Consider the following 17,562-nt stretch of genomic DNA (forward strand, 5'->3'; position numbering starts at 1 on the left):
AAAAAAAGATAAGAGTTGGAAGAAAAGGTAAGAAAAAACAAAACAAAAAACAGTAGAATCTCTGTTCAACAAAATTACAAAACTAATTTGACCTCAAAAATAATTATGTAGTGGTGACAACTTCACTGACGCAAAACCCTCGCTTTAATTTGCCTCACCATACCAATGTATATTTGTGGATATACACACATAGATACGATATTTTGATCGCTTTACAGGTTAAATTTTGCAACAAGCAGCTTTGTATAACAATCATGTATATGACTTGTGAATACACATATATGTAGATCGAATTAAATGATAAAGTAAGTATGTAGTGGATCCTTTTCGATCTCCACACTATGCATGTGCCCATTATTCCATTTTTAGACACTTATAGTCTTTCGTAGATAACTTAAAATATAACACATCTCAAAACCATATAGCTATCTTCTTCCCCACTTTACAAAACATTGTGCAGATGGAACATCACTGTTCACAAGACTTTTAAAATATGAATTTAAAGGCATATATAAATTAAGCTTATATGTGTATATATTTTATTTATTTATACATATATATGCACCATATTTGTATATAACGGATGGGCTTCGATTGGAATGATAAGCTTAATTAAGTTCAAATGTATTTTCTTTGTGCTTTTGGATCCTTTATATAACCCATGCTAACTCAAAATCTGCAACTACCATGTGAATACCAAAGTCATATAAAATGCACAAAATTATATATTGCATTAATTGTGCTACAAAGATGCAACCAATGGATTATGTTAACTTCCTATTTGTTTTAAAAAGTTACAACTACTTTTTCTTTTAATATCAGCTTTTATTTTAGATTTACCACCGTATATTCGGATTTCGCTGAAGCGTCCACAATAGATAAATGACAGAAGCCGAAGCCCTAATATCAATCTGAATTAATAGGATAAAATGTCTATGAGTAAAATAATAATTGTGGTTGATTTCTGTATAGGATGATACTAACAAAATGTCTCGAAATAATATGTTTACTATACAGAACCTTTCCGTTTTCGATACAAATTATATAGTTTACGAGCTCTATAGCTTGATAAATCCAACCAATACCTGCACGAGAGGGTAATATACTGAATTGATTATAGCTACTATTGTATTGAGTAAGTATTGGCAAATGAATTTAATTAGTTCGGTCGGCGATGCGATGCACATAAATTACTAAAAAGATATTGGAAAATGACTCGGCTTAACACCATTTCGGTCTCAACCATTCGAGCAAAACTTTTCCAAATCTGGAAAAGATAGACAGATTTGAAAAAGGTAGAAACTGTTTTATATTAAAATAATAAAGAAATATATAATATATGGTTTAACGAAGGAATAATCATAGGAGAACGTAAAATATTCGAAGTTAATATGGAATTAATTATGATTTAATAGTATACTATACTATTTTCAGTTGAAACTTGACAGATCAGTTAAAGAACTGCACTTTTTAAAAGTACCAGCGTTTAACAACATGTGTTTGGTTGGTCGCAATAGTTGCTTTTTCTATATGTACAATTACACATATACACGCAAAGCGCTAGACGTGTGTATTTAAAATCAAGAATACATTGTATATACGATCAATATATAAATAAAGCAGCCTCATATAAAAGATGATAATATTATTTATTAATTAGCTGTATAAACATGACTATAATAGGAATTAGATATGATCGCTGATTCATATGAACAACCAAAGTGATAAACTAATGTCTAATTATTGTCTATTAAGTTAACCTATACGAAAGCTCAAAATCATTTTGTGTATGTAGTATAAGTGGTTTCATCCAATGAATGAAGCAACTGGTTTTTGGAAAATACTCAAAAACATATTGATTTTTTTGTTTGGTACAGTACTGATTCTTTGTTTTTGTTTATTAAGGGGGTTTTTTAATTAAAATTTGAAATAAAGGCTGTTTTATTTACAAAAAGGTCGTCTTGTTAGGCGGTATTCTCATCGTCAAAAATTAACATTATCGACATCACACAAATTTGTATACTGCTAGTTACGTTGTTTTAAAAAAACATTGAAGCTTATTTATCGGATGCAGACAACTTGACTAATGAATTTGATTTAATATGTTATACGTTTTTCTATCAACAGTTTTGTTAGAAATTTATATGGAAAAATGATATTAAAAACATGAACAAACTATTTATTGCCAAATAGAATGGAGATAGAATGTTGACAAAAGAAAAACTAATGGAGTTAGAAAAATATAAAACATAATACATGCTGAGCTAACTAAACAAAAATCGATCCGGTCTGTCCCAAAATTGACTCGATCAGTTGAGTTGACCAAACCAAATGCTCTAGCTACAATGTGATTCTATCGAAATTAATGGTTAGGAAGAGCCATAATCTCATTGAAACATGTTATCACATTAACCAATCGTATTCATTTTGTTTTTTTTGGCAAACCAATCGTATTCATATGTAAATTTTTACACAGCAAATTCGAGTTTTGATGAATCACACACATCACATAAAACACAAAAAAATGAGTCTGTATTTCTATTTCAAAAAATAAAGCATAGTCATGAATTATCGTGATCACATTATAACATATTGACATGGAAAAAGTGATTGACAAAATTGGAAGGAAAAAGAAAACAAAGTTGGAAAGAAAGAGGAACAAATCGAGTCATGAAGCACGTGATGCATGGGGGTTACGTAAAAGTAAAAAGTGAAAAAGAAGAATGAATCAAGAAATGTTAATACACGTAAGTAGCCAGCTACTTCCTATTGTACACACAGCTCATCGTCCACACGAATCCAATCCAAGCCAAGCAATCAAAAAAATTATTTTGTTCATATCAGGGATAGGCACTCTCTTTTTTTTCTTTTTCTTTTTTTAAACTAAGTTTGTATTTTGTACGCGCTTTTTTTTTTACTAATTAACAAAACCTTATTACTCGGGGTTGTGTATTTTCCGCACATTGGAAGCATTTATATTGGTAATCAAAAACTTAATTATTCAAAACAATATAGCATAATAGTTTGAACTACGCTAGTAACGTTCTAAAATTTTCTAAAGAAGTGTTATACAAAAAAAAAAAACTGTTTTAATCTTGTTTATTTTCCGATCTAGATTTGATCATCAAGTTGAATCATATACGCACACATGCGGACACTGACACCAATGTATATATAAATATATATAAGGAAAACATACATATACACTTTTCTGTTTATGCCACCATATATAGACTTTTTGATAAGGAAAAAGTACATATCATATGATACCATAAATAGAAGCATTTTAAGGCAAAAACTGAGATAAAATAAATAAAAATGGAACGCACACGCTCGGCATCTTCCACACGTATGTCCCACGCTCCTCTGTTTCTTAGTGTCACACTAATCAGGCTTTAAAAGTTCTTAAATACGAATTAATTAAATGGTGCATGAGGATCGCACATGGGTGACTCTAATACGATATTAGCTGTGCTGTTTTGTTTATTTATTAGCTGTGCTGTTTTAATTAAGCTACTTACCGTTGACTAAGTGACACGTGAGGCTACTTATACACACGTGTCCTAGTTTTGACGGCTCTAGAAAGTATCGGTTTTGGTAGATAGATCGTACCTCCTTTCCTTTTTTTTTTCAATATCGGTTTTGACTAAAATCTTTTTGCCTTTCATCAGAATATTATTTTGCAAGTATATATCTTTTTTTTGGCAAGGTTTGCAAGTATATATCTTATTGACATATTTCGATTTAAATAATGCATGAAGTTTCACCAATCACAAAATGATATAAAAATACATTTTTTATACGGTATAAAAAGGTTTGAAAGATGTTTGCTATACGGTGCACAAAAAAAAAAAGATGTTTGCTATAAAAATTTGTATATAATTTGAATTTGTTGACGCTATAGAAATGATTTATGTATTATCTCAAAATATCAAATATGTATTTCAAGTATAACTTTCAAGTCTAACATTTAAAAAAGATTACCACCTAAAAACAGAATTCTAACTATTAAACTTGTGAACCCAACATGACACAAAAAAACGAACAAAGATGTGAAAACAAGAGCCAAAAGGTGCGTCTTTACGGCATTTCGTGTATTTTCAAAGATGAATCAGCAATGAGTTTTAAGCCATAAATTTTGACTCGTTAATGCAATCATATGAATAAACAACCCAATTTATCAATTGTGGAGCGATGAATCAGTAACAAAATGTTTGGTCCTACCTGGCAATAGATTTCGTTTCATTTTAAAAACAGATTAAAGCTTATAATTTTCCTCTTTATTTTCCTTTTGACAGTGCTTTAGTGGGAATCGTACGTGGTGCCTCTTCGGTTTGCAGATGAGCAAACATGTAAAAAAGACTATATGGCCATATGGGAATGCAATGCTCTCAGGCGCGAATTTGAATATATTATGTAACGCTAGTCAAATGTACGTTATTAAAACCCATTACCAGAATAAAAGAAGAAATTGTGATTGTTTTCTATTCGCGTTATATACACAAATTTTAAAAGTCTTGCATTAACTTTGAATTTTGAGGATTAACACACAGTTTCTTTGTACCCTTTTTCATGTTTAACTTACGGTTCATATAAATCATAACGTTTTTTTTTTGGGCAACATAAATCATAACGTATAAGATATTTGTTTGGTAGAACTTTTGTTATGCTACGTATGTCATGCTTGTTTAGTTTGGCAACTAAAATGTCGTCTGATTGGCTTGTTTATGGATGAGTTTTACAAGCAACGTAAAAATGAAGTCCGGAAAGTCAAAATCTATGTTGTTTTCTTCTTACACAGAGACGATTAAAAATATGCTTTAATTTTAATATATTCGGTGAAAGAAAATGTTGTGTATACTTTTGTAATCATGTGCCTTTTTAATCAACGAAAGCCTCTTCGATAGTCTTCGGTCATATTTTGTGTGCGAAATATGTCATATAACATAATCGTTGTGATGAAAACTAAACAGTGTCATAATCGATTTAAGTAGACAGTCATTTGAATTTCTAAAGATCGTAAAATTCGTCAACGATAGAAATAATATATTGCTATGTGGATTGGCAAACCATAGTAGTAGTAGTACTATAATGTATTTTCTAATAATATTAAAGATAGTAAAGCTTAACAATTTGAACCCAAAAAAAAAAAAAAACTTATGTAGTTAACTAAATCAGACATTGATACGAAGATTCGATTATTGTTAATGATGAAAACGAGATTTGGATAAGATTTGGAGGGGTCGATATAATTTACTCTTCTCTAATTGTTGTTCGAAGAAATTAAAGTTCGACCTTTTAATATAAATAAATGATTATGATTAACCACTATAGTATTAGTTTTTGCAATCACCTGAAATCAATGAGATTTATTAGTTTTCACATCGAACCTTTATGTAGTACAAATGTACAACATACATCTGCAACTTAAATAGCATTCCGGTTGAGAAATTTGGTTCTGGTTCCATCCGGCATTTTATAGTTTTGAAAATTTATAGTTTAGAAATACTAAAACACAATTGTAACATTTTATAGTCTTTTTGTATTTGTTCGGTTTTAGTTTATAACAAAAAACAATTTTTCAGTAAATAAAATATGGTCATATATCAATCTCCTATATGTTATGTTAGGTCAAGTTCCATTTTATTTCTAATTAACCATTTCAAGATGATAGTTCTTTAACCCATTAATCTCTACAAAACGCCACTTTGAAATCAAACTTCATTAACCTCCTTACCTCCTCCAACTCAAAGCCAAGTGATATATACTATGTATTACTAATTGATACTCCAATTTGTTTTTTTTTTGTTGATAAACATACTCCATGTTCTATATATTATAAGAAGTTTCATCTTCCCTCTGTTGCAAAATTTGTAACACTAACAAAACTTAACTATCATCAATGATCTTGCAAATATCCAAAATTTGGGTTGAAAAAAGCATAAAACTTGAGTGGTATACATTTAAATTCGTCTTTTTGCTTTTATTCATTTTTTTTTATTTGGATTGGTGTCTGTCTCAACGGGAAAACATAGTACAACTACGTACTATAGTCTATACTCTATAGTATACATCATGGTTTAGTTATCTGTCAATTTTTTTAACTGTCGGAAAATGCATTTTTTAAGATGTCGTAAAATATCGAACATATAAATAAGGTAAATAATCAATGACATGCGTTACTATTTTCGTTTGCCCACCTAGATTTTGGTCAAAAGCAAACGTGTGGTGTGGGGGGGGGGGATATATACTTTTTCTCTCACGTAATGATACATGCTTTTTAATTGTATATAATTAATAGTAATAGTATATGATATCAAGAGTATCTAAATTTAGTTAGTGATCTTACTTAATCAAATCAAACAACACTGGTCAACTGGATTGGGACCACTGGTGAGTGGAAATCAATTCTCAGCTATCTTTCTTAAGATTTGACAATTAATATTCATAAGTATAATTGAGAGTTGACTTAAGAGAAAATAAGAACGTTATCTGATGTACTAAGGAATTAGTGCAAATACAGTAAAACCAATATAAATTAATAATGTTGGGACCAAGACATTTTATTAATTTATAGTGATATTAATTTATCAGATAAATTAATAATTATTAATTTACAGTGTAAATTAATAATTATTAATTTATAGATATATTTTTATTGTTTTTTTTAATTATGAATTGGAACAATTATAGCAAAATAAGATTAAACTTTCGGATGTTATAAATTTTATGGTTTAGGAATTAAACTTGTAATATTTATAAAGCATTATTGACAATAAATTACAAATACTATAAACAAATTGACTTATACACATGACATACATAAATTCAAATTTATGAATAATAATAATATTAATTCTCATATTTTAATAATCTGTCTAATTATCAAATTGTAAATGATGCATATCTAAAAATTAAAACTTTAAAATTTAATTATTTGTATGACATGTTATAAAATATTTTAGAGATATTATTATAGTTTGAAAATACAACATTACAAATGTTCTATAGAAATGAGTTTTAGGAGAAACATACACTATTATATCAGTATATATATATATATATATATATATATAAATTTACATGATTATTAATTTATGATATTATTGGGACCATATTTTACATTGAGATTTCAAAAAAATTATTATCTTATTATCTTATCGAATATTGTTAATTTTTACACTGGCCCGACTTGGGACCAGCAAAATTTATTAATTTATAGTGATTATTAATTTATAGAGTATTAATTTATAGAGGTTTTACTGTATATTATAACAGCACAATTCAGAGAGTATTAGATTTTATAAACTGAGCTAATGGATCGGAGAATCTAATGATGCTGAAATCGCTACTTCCCACACGGACATATTTCAATACAATATGATGGTTTATTACTCTATTGTCAAAAAGAATAAGAAAAAAAAGGTTAAAGCAGAATTATTGAAACGTGATAATTTAACTCTAAGAAAATTAGTTACTAACATTTTCAACATGTATATATTGTAGACCTAGGAAAATTAGTTACTAACATAATGAAGAAATGGAATGCTCTGCGTTATCGTGGGCTATGCAATCGAGTTGAACGATAGGATACAAAACTGTGGAATTTGAAGGCAACAACTCCAACATCAACCGTATCATCAACAATTTTTTGAGGCTATTCATCATTTGGCTTAGCATGTTCTCTCCTTGCATTGGTGAATCAAATTCTCGTGCGGATATGTATCAAGAGTTTCTGTTTCATAGCTTCCTTCCCAAGATTTTAACTGTTCGTGTAAATTAAAATATCGACATATCAAATCAATAAAGAATGGGAAAAAGAAAAATTAGTGCAAATCCTATATTAACAATTCTGACGGCCTTTTTCATAGCATATTTGGTTGTAGATTTGCTCTACTAAAAATGGGCCTGGCATAAATTTAATGTTTAGAAGTTTGATTAGTTTTTAATTTTTTTATTCAACTCAATGGACCAGCTTCGGAAACTTTAAATCAGGCCTTAAGTGTTACAATAGGGTAATGTTAATGGACCCAAAAAAGTCGTGGAATCTAGTATGCAGGTGTTTTTCTTCTTCTCCTTTTTTTTTTTTTTTTTTTTTTTTTTTTTTTTTTTATGTTTAAAATCTTAATGTTGTACTAGTTAGTCACATATCATCATACATAATTTAAGAAAAAGAGGATCAGAAAAAAAAAAATTAGTAAACATTTTCGCTTTTTGTAAAACCTTTTTAGGTGTAATAAACTTTTACATGGGTATAAATGTGTTACAATGTTTTATATCTAATATATACATAAACATATTTTTGTTGATGCATTTGCTAATTCTTTCTTATTCTTCTTTCCTTTAATTTTACAAACTTTAAATTATTGTTTTCTTTAGTATTTAATGTTTTGACTTTTTATCACATTTAGTACTTCTTTTTAAAAGACTACGAATCTTGTATGCTGTTTTAATTAAAAAATTCATTATAAACAAAAACATTAAATTATAGTATAATAACAGAAATTAGCCAAATTGAAGTTAAAAGCTCATAATCTAAAACTTTATTACCACTCTCTTCAACAGATAGAACAATACCAAGATTGCACATAACTCTTGTAATTAGTTTTCAGAATATTATTAGATGTATGAATCAAATTTTGGTTGCATTGACTTGACTTGTAAGTGCATAGACTGGAGCAATTTCTTTTTGTTTTGTCGGAGTATCCCATCCCTTCCAATACATTCCATTGGTATATATTCCTTGTTCTGTTGCAAACCACATATACACATTAGGGTATATTTCATCTGGCGTATATAAAACTCGAAAAAATACATGATGTATATAGTTTGGTCCCTGAAACAAAAAAAAATAAAAAATATTTAATTGTATTGTACAGTTAACAATGTATTCGGTGAATAATTGAATTAATCTTAATCAACCAAAATTTTCAAGGAGATTCTATATAAAACAAAATGCATTAAAGCAAACCAACAAAAAATTGTCTGAAAATTCAGTCAACCTTTTAAGATCAAGAAAAGTTCTAATATTACATATGAAAATATATTTTTTTGGAATGAGCTAAAAAAATCAAAAGCATGGATTTATTCTATAAAATCTTCAAATGTTTCAATAATACAAAAAACACATCCCTAATTAAAAATATGTAAAGAAATATATATAAACTTTAAAATTTCGTTTTTACCTGCCATAAGTTACACTGATACAAAATAAGTGGTTTAAGTGTAACTGTAAATTGAAACATCTCGCCTATGTTAAGATAGGTTGTTTGGGAAACAACATGTCTACCCTCACACTGCACTTTTAGTTTTTTTGTGAAACTCAAGCTGATTTTTAATTTGGATATCTAATATTCTCCCGTAATTACGAGGAATCTGTGAATTTATAGAATCAAAGGAAAAAAGGACAAAAAGAAAAAAACCCAAATATTTTCCCATTCTTACAATGTTTGTAATAAACTTTTCTTACATGATTAAAGATATATATACACGTACACATGAGCATGGTAACACATATTTTAAGTAATATATCTGAAGATATGGTAATTAGAAATTTACTAATTTTGCCAAAATTTGAGCAAAATCAAAGTGTCAATATGGTAACATTTAACTGATTTATATAGTAAAATAAGTAACTTATCTAAAATAAGAATATGTGTGTTATATATATATTTTTTTACCGATAAAATTGTGAGATCGAAGTGAAGATAATTGATTTCCAAGAAATTGAAAAAGGAAATGTCATATATATAAAATATTCATTAGTTAATTGCTTTCCGTAAGATACTTGATTTCTATTTCTATATCTCAAATTCATATTAAATCCTTTGGGATTTTGTTGATAAGAACGAATATTTAATTTATTTCTATATGTATGTTGATATTGCAATCTGTCTTAATCTTTAAAACGATTGGATTAATAATTCAATATATGGATAATAAATCATCTGTAAATCAACTTTAAACAAAGAATGTTTTTTATTTATCTTGTGGTTTGATTAGGTTTTGAGAATGATTGGTTCTACCAGAAACTTAGGTAGGAAAAAAAAAGATAAAAAACCAAATTAGACAAAAGGGATAATTTCGTAATTCCGAAAATACATATATCTATTACATAGTTTTTTTTTCCATACTTTACGGACAAAGAAGGAGAGAGCCCCCCGCTTACGTGGTTTTTTTTACACTGTTCTGTTTTTTTTTTTTTTTTTGACGAACCAGCAAGCTCGAGTAGATCGGTATTAGATCCATCTTAGGTTTCGGAGCTTTTGATTATTTCTTCTTCTTCTCTCTTGTTTCTTTTTAATTACCCATTTTTTTTGGAATCGTTACTTGCGATCGGAACATTGTTAAAAATCCGATTTTTATCTTCTTTTTTTTTGTTATTAGATTCGTTTGTTTGATTCCAAAATCGTGAAAAAATGGGTAAAGTAGCTGTTGGAGCGACTGTTGTGTGCACGGCGGCGGTTTGTGCGGTGGCTGTTTTGGTTGTTCGAAGACGGATGCAGAGCTCTGGTAAGTGGGGTCGTGTTTCGGCGATCCTCAAGGCGTTTGAGGAAGACTGTGCGACTCCGATCTCTAAGCTTAGACAAGTCGCTGATGCTATGGCCGTTGAGATGCACGCTGGTCTTGCTTCTGACGGTGGTAGCAAACTCAAGATGCTTATCAGCTACGTTGATAATCTTCCTTCTGGGTAAATTCGAAATCTTTTCCCTTTTTATTATTTGCAATGATGCTATGAAATGAGATTTTGAGATTCCAATTGCACTGTGTTGTATTTGGATCGTTTTGTGGTCAGAATTGATTGATTAGATTAGAATGGTTTGATCTACAGTTTCAGTATCAGAGAGAATCTTTTTGGAATCTGAGATCATGTGATGTCCCACTGGGATTATTATTATTGTACGAAGCTTGATGTTGTTGATTTGTCTTAGCTCTGTTTTTGTTTTTTTTTTCTCTCGTTAACGCTGCCTTCCATAGGCAACAAAACGCCAGTTCTGTGGATAAGATTGTGATTCTGAAAGAATTCAGTAACTTATGTGTATTAATGAGATTGATTGGTGTCACATTTCTAGAAGGCATTGTGTTCAACTTATGTTGCAAGTTCATTTTTCGTCTTAATCTTGTTATGGTCTAGTTTCATGTTGTAGGTTAAGAGATATTGTCTAAGCTTTTTAACCTTTTGATATAACCAGGGATGAGAAAGGTCTCTTTTATGCATTGGATCTAGGCGGAACAAACTTCCGTGTTATGCGTGTGCTTCTTGGCGGGAAACAAGACCGTGTTGCTAAACAAGAGTTCGAAGAAGTTTCGATACCTCCCCATTTGATGACTGGTGGTTCAGATGTCAGTTTCTTTTTTTTAAGTCTGTTGTCATATTATTAATTGGTTGATCCATATATATATATATGTAACAAGGGGTTTTGTGTATCTTTTATGAATCGTTCAGGAGTTGTTCAATTTTATCGCTGAGGCTCTTGCAAAGTTTGTCGCCACAGAAAGCGAAGACTTTCATCTTCCAGAAGGTAGACAGAGGGAGTTAGGTTTCACTTTCTCGTTTCCTGTTAGGCAGACATCTTTGTCCTCTGGTTCTCTCATCAAATGGACAAAAGGCTTTTCCATTGACGAAGCAGTTAAGCTCGATCCCCTTCCGACTGATATTCTTATTATGATCAGTTTCGCCTTTTACCCTGATCTTGGTTTGATCGTTGGAATAGGTTGGAGAAGATGTTGTTGGAGCACTTAAGAAGGCCATGGAAAGAGTTGGTCTTGACATGCGAGTCGCAGCACTTGTGAGTTATCTATTATTGCCTTATATGCTCAATAGTGAATCACTTGTTGATTTGTTTTACTGCTTTTACAGGTCAATGATACTGTTGGAACACTAGCTGGTGGTAGATACTACAACCCGGATGTTGCCGCTGCTGTTATTTTAGGTACTGGGACAAACGCAGCCTATGTTGAGCGTGCAACTGCTATCCCCAAATGGCATGGTCCGCTTCCAAAATCAGGTGAAATGGTTATAAACATGGAGTGGGGAAACTTCAGGTCCTCACATCTCCCATTAACTGAGTTTGATCACACCCTGGATTTTGAGAGTCTGAATCCAGGTGAACAGGTACGAGTTTTGTTGTTACAAATAGCAATACGTACGAGAGCTGTCACAAGAAATGAGATCCTATGAGTGGATTTGTCATTTTGCAGATTCTTGAGAAAATCATTTCGGGTATGTACTTGGGAGAGATTTTGCGAAGAGTTCTTCTAAAGATGGCTGAAGAAGCTGCTTTCTTTGGCGATACCGTCCCATCTAAGCTGAGGATACCATTCATCATTAGGTACAGTTTCAGCTTTTACGGTCTGGTTTGTGTATTTCATCTTTTGCGGGATGAGTTTGTCTAAAGTTCAATCATTTGCAGGACACCTCACATGTCAGCTATGCACAATGACACTTCTCCAGATTTGAAGATTGTTGGTAGCAAGATTAAGGATATACTGGAGGTCCCTACAACTTCTCTGAAAATGAGAAAAGTTGTGATCAGTCTCTGCGACATAATAGCTACTCGAGGCGCACGTCTCTCTGCTGCTGGAATCTATGGTATTCTGAAAAAGCTGGGAAGAGATACTACTAGCAAAGACAAAGAAGAGGAGGTGCAGAAATCAGTTATAGCCATGGACGGTGGTTTGTTTGAGCATTACAAACAGTTTAGTGAATGTATGGAGAGCTCACTAAAAGAGTTACTAGGAGATGAAGCTTCAGGAACTATTGAGGTCATTCACTCCAATGATGGATCAGGTATTGGAGCTGCACTTCTTGCAGCTTCCCACTCTCTGTACCTTGAAGAATCTTAAAGCCTTCCCAAAGAGCGCCATTTTTTCCGGTAATTTAACAAAGCTTTTCGCAATCAGAAAAAAAGCCTAAGTGAAGGTCTGAGGCGTCATAAGAAGCATTTTATGTTTCCTCTTCCCCCAAGACTCTCTTGCTTGTAGCAAATAAGTTTACTTGAGAGAAATTATTTGTTTCCATGTTCTTGAAAAATAAAGGACCAGTTCTTCAGATTCTGGGATTTTATAACCAGATATGTTGTAAAAACCCGTAAAATTCAAAGCATATAGAGATTTCATTTCCCCACATCATTAAGCACATTACACAGGTATATGAATCTTCAACCTAGATTTCCAAGTTCTAATGAAATTTTATGTCTATTATTTCTTTTCTCCAGATCAACATAAGATCATGTTCTAGTAACATATGGGGGGTGGTAACACAAAAGTCCAGATTCAACATAAAATCTCCAACAAACACATATCAGAAAATGCAACAGAAGCTAAAATCAAGAGACACTTGGTTGAACAGAGACATTGTTGAGACGCTCAAGAGCCAAGATAAGAGCCTGAGTACCAAGATCACCTTCACCATGTGCCTTAAGAGACAAGTAAAGCTGTTGAGCAAGAGCTAATCCAGGCAAAGCCAATCCCATCCTCTGACACTCATTCAAACAAATCCCTAAATCTTTCACAAAGTGATTCACATAAAACCCTGGTTCAAAATCCCTATTCAGAATCCTATCTCCATACAAATCTATAGACTTTGAACCAGCAGCACCAGTAGAGATCGCTTGGAGAAACTTCTTAACATCAAGTCCAGCTTTGTGAGCATAGACCAACCCTTCAACAAGGCCTAACATAGTCGAAGCAATTGTAATCTGATTAGCCAATTTCGCAAACTGACCTTTCCCACTTGTTCCCATGAAGTTGACTCTACCCATTAACGAAAACAACGGATCTAAACGTTTCACGGTGGTTTCATCACCTCCGGCGAATATAGATAGCTTCGCATTCTTAGCTCCTAAATCTCCACCTGAGACAGGAGCGTCTACTGAGAAACAGTTCTTAAAGGAAGCAGCTTTAGCTATCTCCTCAGCTAAAGAAGGCTCTGAAGTAGTCATATCGACGAGGACGCCTCCTTGACTGAGACCGGATAAAGCACCGGACTTTGGATCGAGGAGGACGTGACGGACATCGGAAGGGTAACCAACGATGGTGAAAACGACGTCGGATTGAGCAGCGACTGAGTTTGGTGAGTCTGCGAGTTTAGCACCCATGTCGAGGAGTGTCTGAGCTTTGGAGATGGTTCGGTTGAAGACTGTGACGGTGTACCCTGCTTTGATCAAGTGTCCGCACATTGATCTGCCCATGACCCCGGTTCCGATCCATCCGATTTTGGTGTTTGATGGGGTGATTGGATCGGAGGAGATTGCTGATGAAGCCATTGAGCGACGGAGGAAGAAGGAGGAGACGAGGGAGGGAGAAAGAGATCGACGGAGGAGTGGTGGCAGTGGCATTGTTTCTGTGGTGGTCAATGGATTTTAGTAGTTATCGAACGTAATGGTAACAAACCGTAATTTCGTGTCTCTTCTGAGGACTTTTTCGTAATGGTTTTAAACGACGTCGTTTATATTACTCTCGAAATTGATTTGGTTCGGTTAAGCTTGGTTTATATCAAATGGCATTTAACAAGGAAATGCTTAGGCATGACCAAAATTAAACCGTAACCGTATTTCGGACCGTAACCAGACCGTATCCTAACCGTAACCAGACCGTATCCTAACCGTAACCAGACCGTAACCGTATAAAATGGTTTAAAAACCGTAACCGTTAACCATAAATATATGGTTAAATTATATTAACCATAACCGTTAATTAACCGTAACCATATCAAAATCGTTGGTTAACCGTATAGTTAAACCGTAATTCGTTAACCGTAACCGTTTCAAAAAGATAATAAAATATACTAATAATTATTTATTTAATATGAATCATATGATATGAAGAAATATGAGTACACTAAAAGAACATATTAATTATAAATAAATAATATCAATTATATTATATCATCAAATAATATCAACAATATCATATTATCAAATAACCGCAACCGTATATAACTGTAACCGCTTCAACCGGAACCGTATTTAACCGTTTATTAAATGGTTATGGTTAAGGTTAAACAAAATTTCTAACCGTAATCGGTGGTTAATTAACCGTAACAGTGATAACCGTAACCGTGGTCATGCCTATATTGCATGCATGAGCTAATAATAATGCTAAACGTTTTCCCTACCTCTTGTTTTTTTTTTTTTTTTAAACATCTAAAACACTTTATTGATATGAACCAGAGTATACAAGATTGTCAATAAAATTACAAATACAACCAATGGTTTATGTAACGAAAATACGATAAAGAAAATACTTAATTTTCTTTGTCATCTTTGACAATCTAGTGTGATTTTCTAGCTTGGCAATCATATGCTTTTTATTAATAAAATACCAATAACGCTTTTGAAAATCATAGGTAGCGATTTATCCGTTACTTCTTTAATTTCTTTATTTCTTTAAATCTTGTATGATGTATTAATTAAAAAACTCATTATAAACAAAAACATTAAATCATATATTATCAGAAATTAACCAAATTAAAGTTAAAGCTCATAATCAAAAACTTTATTATCATTCTCAAGATACAACAATACCAAGATTGCACATAATTTTATTATCATGTAAATAGTTTTCAGAATTTTATTAGATGTATGAATCAAAATTTGATTGCATTGACTTGACTTGTAAGTGCATTGACTGGAGCAATTTCTCTTTGTTTTGTTGGAGTATCCCATCCCTTCCATAAATACATCCCCGTTATAAAAAGTATGGGGCGAACATATATTCCTTGTTCTTTTGCAATCCACATATACACACTAGGATATATTTCACCTTGAGGCGTATATAAAGCGTTAAAAAACACATGATGTTTATAGTTTGGTCCCTGAAACAGAAAAATAATTTTATTGTACAGTCAACAATTTAGTATTGGGTGAATAATTGAATTAATCTTAATAAACCAAAATTTTCAATCAATTGAGCATATTCTATATAAAACAAAATGCATTGAAAGGAAACCAACAAAAATTGTCTAAAAATTCAGTCAACCTTATAAGATCAAGAAAAGTTCTAATATTACATATGAAAATATTTATTTTTGGAATGAACTAAAAAATCAAAAGCAGGGATTTATTCTATAAAATCTTTACATGTTTCAATAATACAAAAAACATATTCCTAATTAAAATATGTAATGGATAATTTAATTTTACCTGCCATAAGTTACACTGATACAAAACAATTGGATAAAGTTTAACTTTAAATCGAAAACTCTCGCCTATGTTAAGATAGGTTGTTGGGAAAACAATATTGTTACCGAGACACTGCACTTTTAATTTCTTGTGAAACTCAAGCTGATTTACAATTTGGAGATCAAATGTTCTCCCGTAACTAGAAGGAAACAACTGTGAATTTATAGAATCAAAAGAAAAGAGGACAAAAAAATAAAACCACAAATATTTTCCCATTCTTAAATCTTTATAATAAGCTTTTCTTAGATGATTAAGGATATATATACACATACACATGATCATGGTAACACATATTTTCAGTAATATATTTAAATAGGTATGGTAATTAGTAATTACTAATTTTGCCAAAATTTGAGCAAAATCAAAGTGTTTATATGGTAACATTTGACTGATTTTAATAGTAAAATAAATAACTTATCTAAAATAAGAATATATGTCTTATGTTTTTTTTTCCCTTTAAAATTGTGAGATTAAAGCGAAGATAATTGATTTCCAATAAATTGAAAATGAATTTAATGTATTAAAAGAGAAGTAGAAAGAGCTTACATTAATTTTCTGAAAATCAAATTCTCCTAATTACCCTTAATAAAATTTGCCCCTAAAATTAAAACCTAGAATTACTTTTTTTTTTCATTAATGAAAAACATTATTTTCTCGCATATTTCACATTCACAAACACATACCCAAATACTTAACCAAACACCAGAAACAACCTTGTTTTTAGCCCAAAAATATTGTCAATGTTAGCAGAAGCAAAATCAAAAGAAGAAATTAAGAAAATTAAGAGTTTAGCACCCATGTTAAGGATAGCTTGAGCTTTGGAGATGGTTCGGTTGAAGACTGTGACGATGTATCCTGCTTTGATCAAGTGCCCGCACATGACTCCGGTTCCGATCCATCCGATTTTGGTGTTTGATGGGGTGATTGGATCGGAGGGGATTGCTGAGGAAGCCATTGAGCGACGGAAGGAAGAAGGAGTAGACGAGGGATGGAGCAGCTACTGATTTTGGTGAGTCTGCGAGTGGTGGCAGTGGCATTGTTTCTGTGGTGGTCAATGGATTTTAGTAGTTTATCGAACGTTGTGGCAACAGACCATAATTTCGGACTCTTCTGAGGAGTGAGGACGTTTTCGTCAAATTCTTCTGTTTTAGATGACGTCGTTTTATAGTGATTTGGTTCGGCTAAACTTGGTTTATTAGGCTAAAGGGTGCAATTATTTTGCTGAAGACAATTAGACAATCAATGGCATTTAACAAGGCATGCATGAGCTAATAATAATGGTAAACATTTTAAATTTTAACCTTTATGTTTTGTTAAAAACTATAAATTAAAAAGTTGTATGTTCAACAGAAATTAAAAAAAAAAAAAAAAAAAAAAA

At 31.6% G+C, this 17,562-nt stretch overlaps 2 protein-coding genes across 3 annotated transcripts; one reads left to right on the plus strand and one right to left on the minus strand.

Annotated features, from left to right (window-relative positions):
• On the plus strand, window positions 10,152-13,126 carry LOC104717285 (hexokinase-1). 2 transcript variants are annotated; one of them, XM_010434832.2, is made up of 8 exons: window positions 10,152-10,235; window positions 10,387-10,690; window positions 11,193-11,343; window positions 11,447-11,629; window positions 11,715-11,789; window positions 11,861-12,115; window positions 12,202-12,332; window positions 12,414-12,854. In XM_010434832.2, exons 2-8 carry the CDS (start codon window positions 10,419-10,421, stop codon window positions 12,844-12,846), a joined length of 1,500 nt encoding a protein of 499 aa, XP_010433134.1. In that variant the 5' UTR covers window positions 10,152-10,235; window positions 10,387-10,418; the 3' UTR covers window positions 12,847-12,854. The 2 variants fall into 2 exon arrangements, with proteins under 2 accessions (XP_010433134.1, XP_010433133.1); XM_010434831.2 differs by having other exon boundaries at window positions 10,181-10,690; window positions 12,414-13,126.
• On the minus strand, window positions 13,248-14,366 carry LOC104717286 (probable 3-hydroxyisobutyrate dehydrogenase-like 1, mitochondrial). Its single transcript, XM_010434833.2, has one exon. The coding sequence runs from the start codon at window positions 14,337-14,339 to the stop codon at window positions 13,329-13,331; it is 1,011 nt and encodes a 336-aa protein (XP_010433135.1). The 5' UTR covers window positions 14,340-14,366; the 3' UTR covers window positions 13,248-13,328.

This window comes from Camelina sativa, chromosome 10, assembly GCF_000633955.1.
Source record: "Camelina sativa cultivar DH55 chromosome 10, Cs, whole genome shotgun sequence".
Taxonomy (NCBI): domain Eukaryota; kingdom Viridiplantae; phylum Streptophyta; class Magnoliopsida; order Brassicales; family Brassicaceae; genus Camelina; species Camelina sativa.

Bases quoted from the DNA above. Each gene is read 5' to 3' on its own strand.
- LOC104717285 (XM_010434832.2), top strand. From the start codon at position 10,419: ATGGGTAAAGTAGCTGTTGGAGCGACTGTTGTGTGCACGGCGGCGGTT. The intron at 11,630-11,714 runs GTTAAGCTCGAT...TCGTTGGAATAG, and splicing joins GCTTTTCCATTGACGAAGCA to GTTGGAGAAGATGTTGTTGG. The intron at 12,333-12,413 runs GTACAGTTTCAG...AATCATTTGCAG, and splicing joins AGGATACCATTCATCATTAG to GACACCTCACATGTCAGCTA.
- LOC104717286 (XM_010434833.2), bottom strand. From the start codon at position 14,339: ATGCCACTGCCACCACTCCTCCGTCGATCTCTTTCTCCCTCCCTCGTC.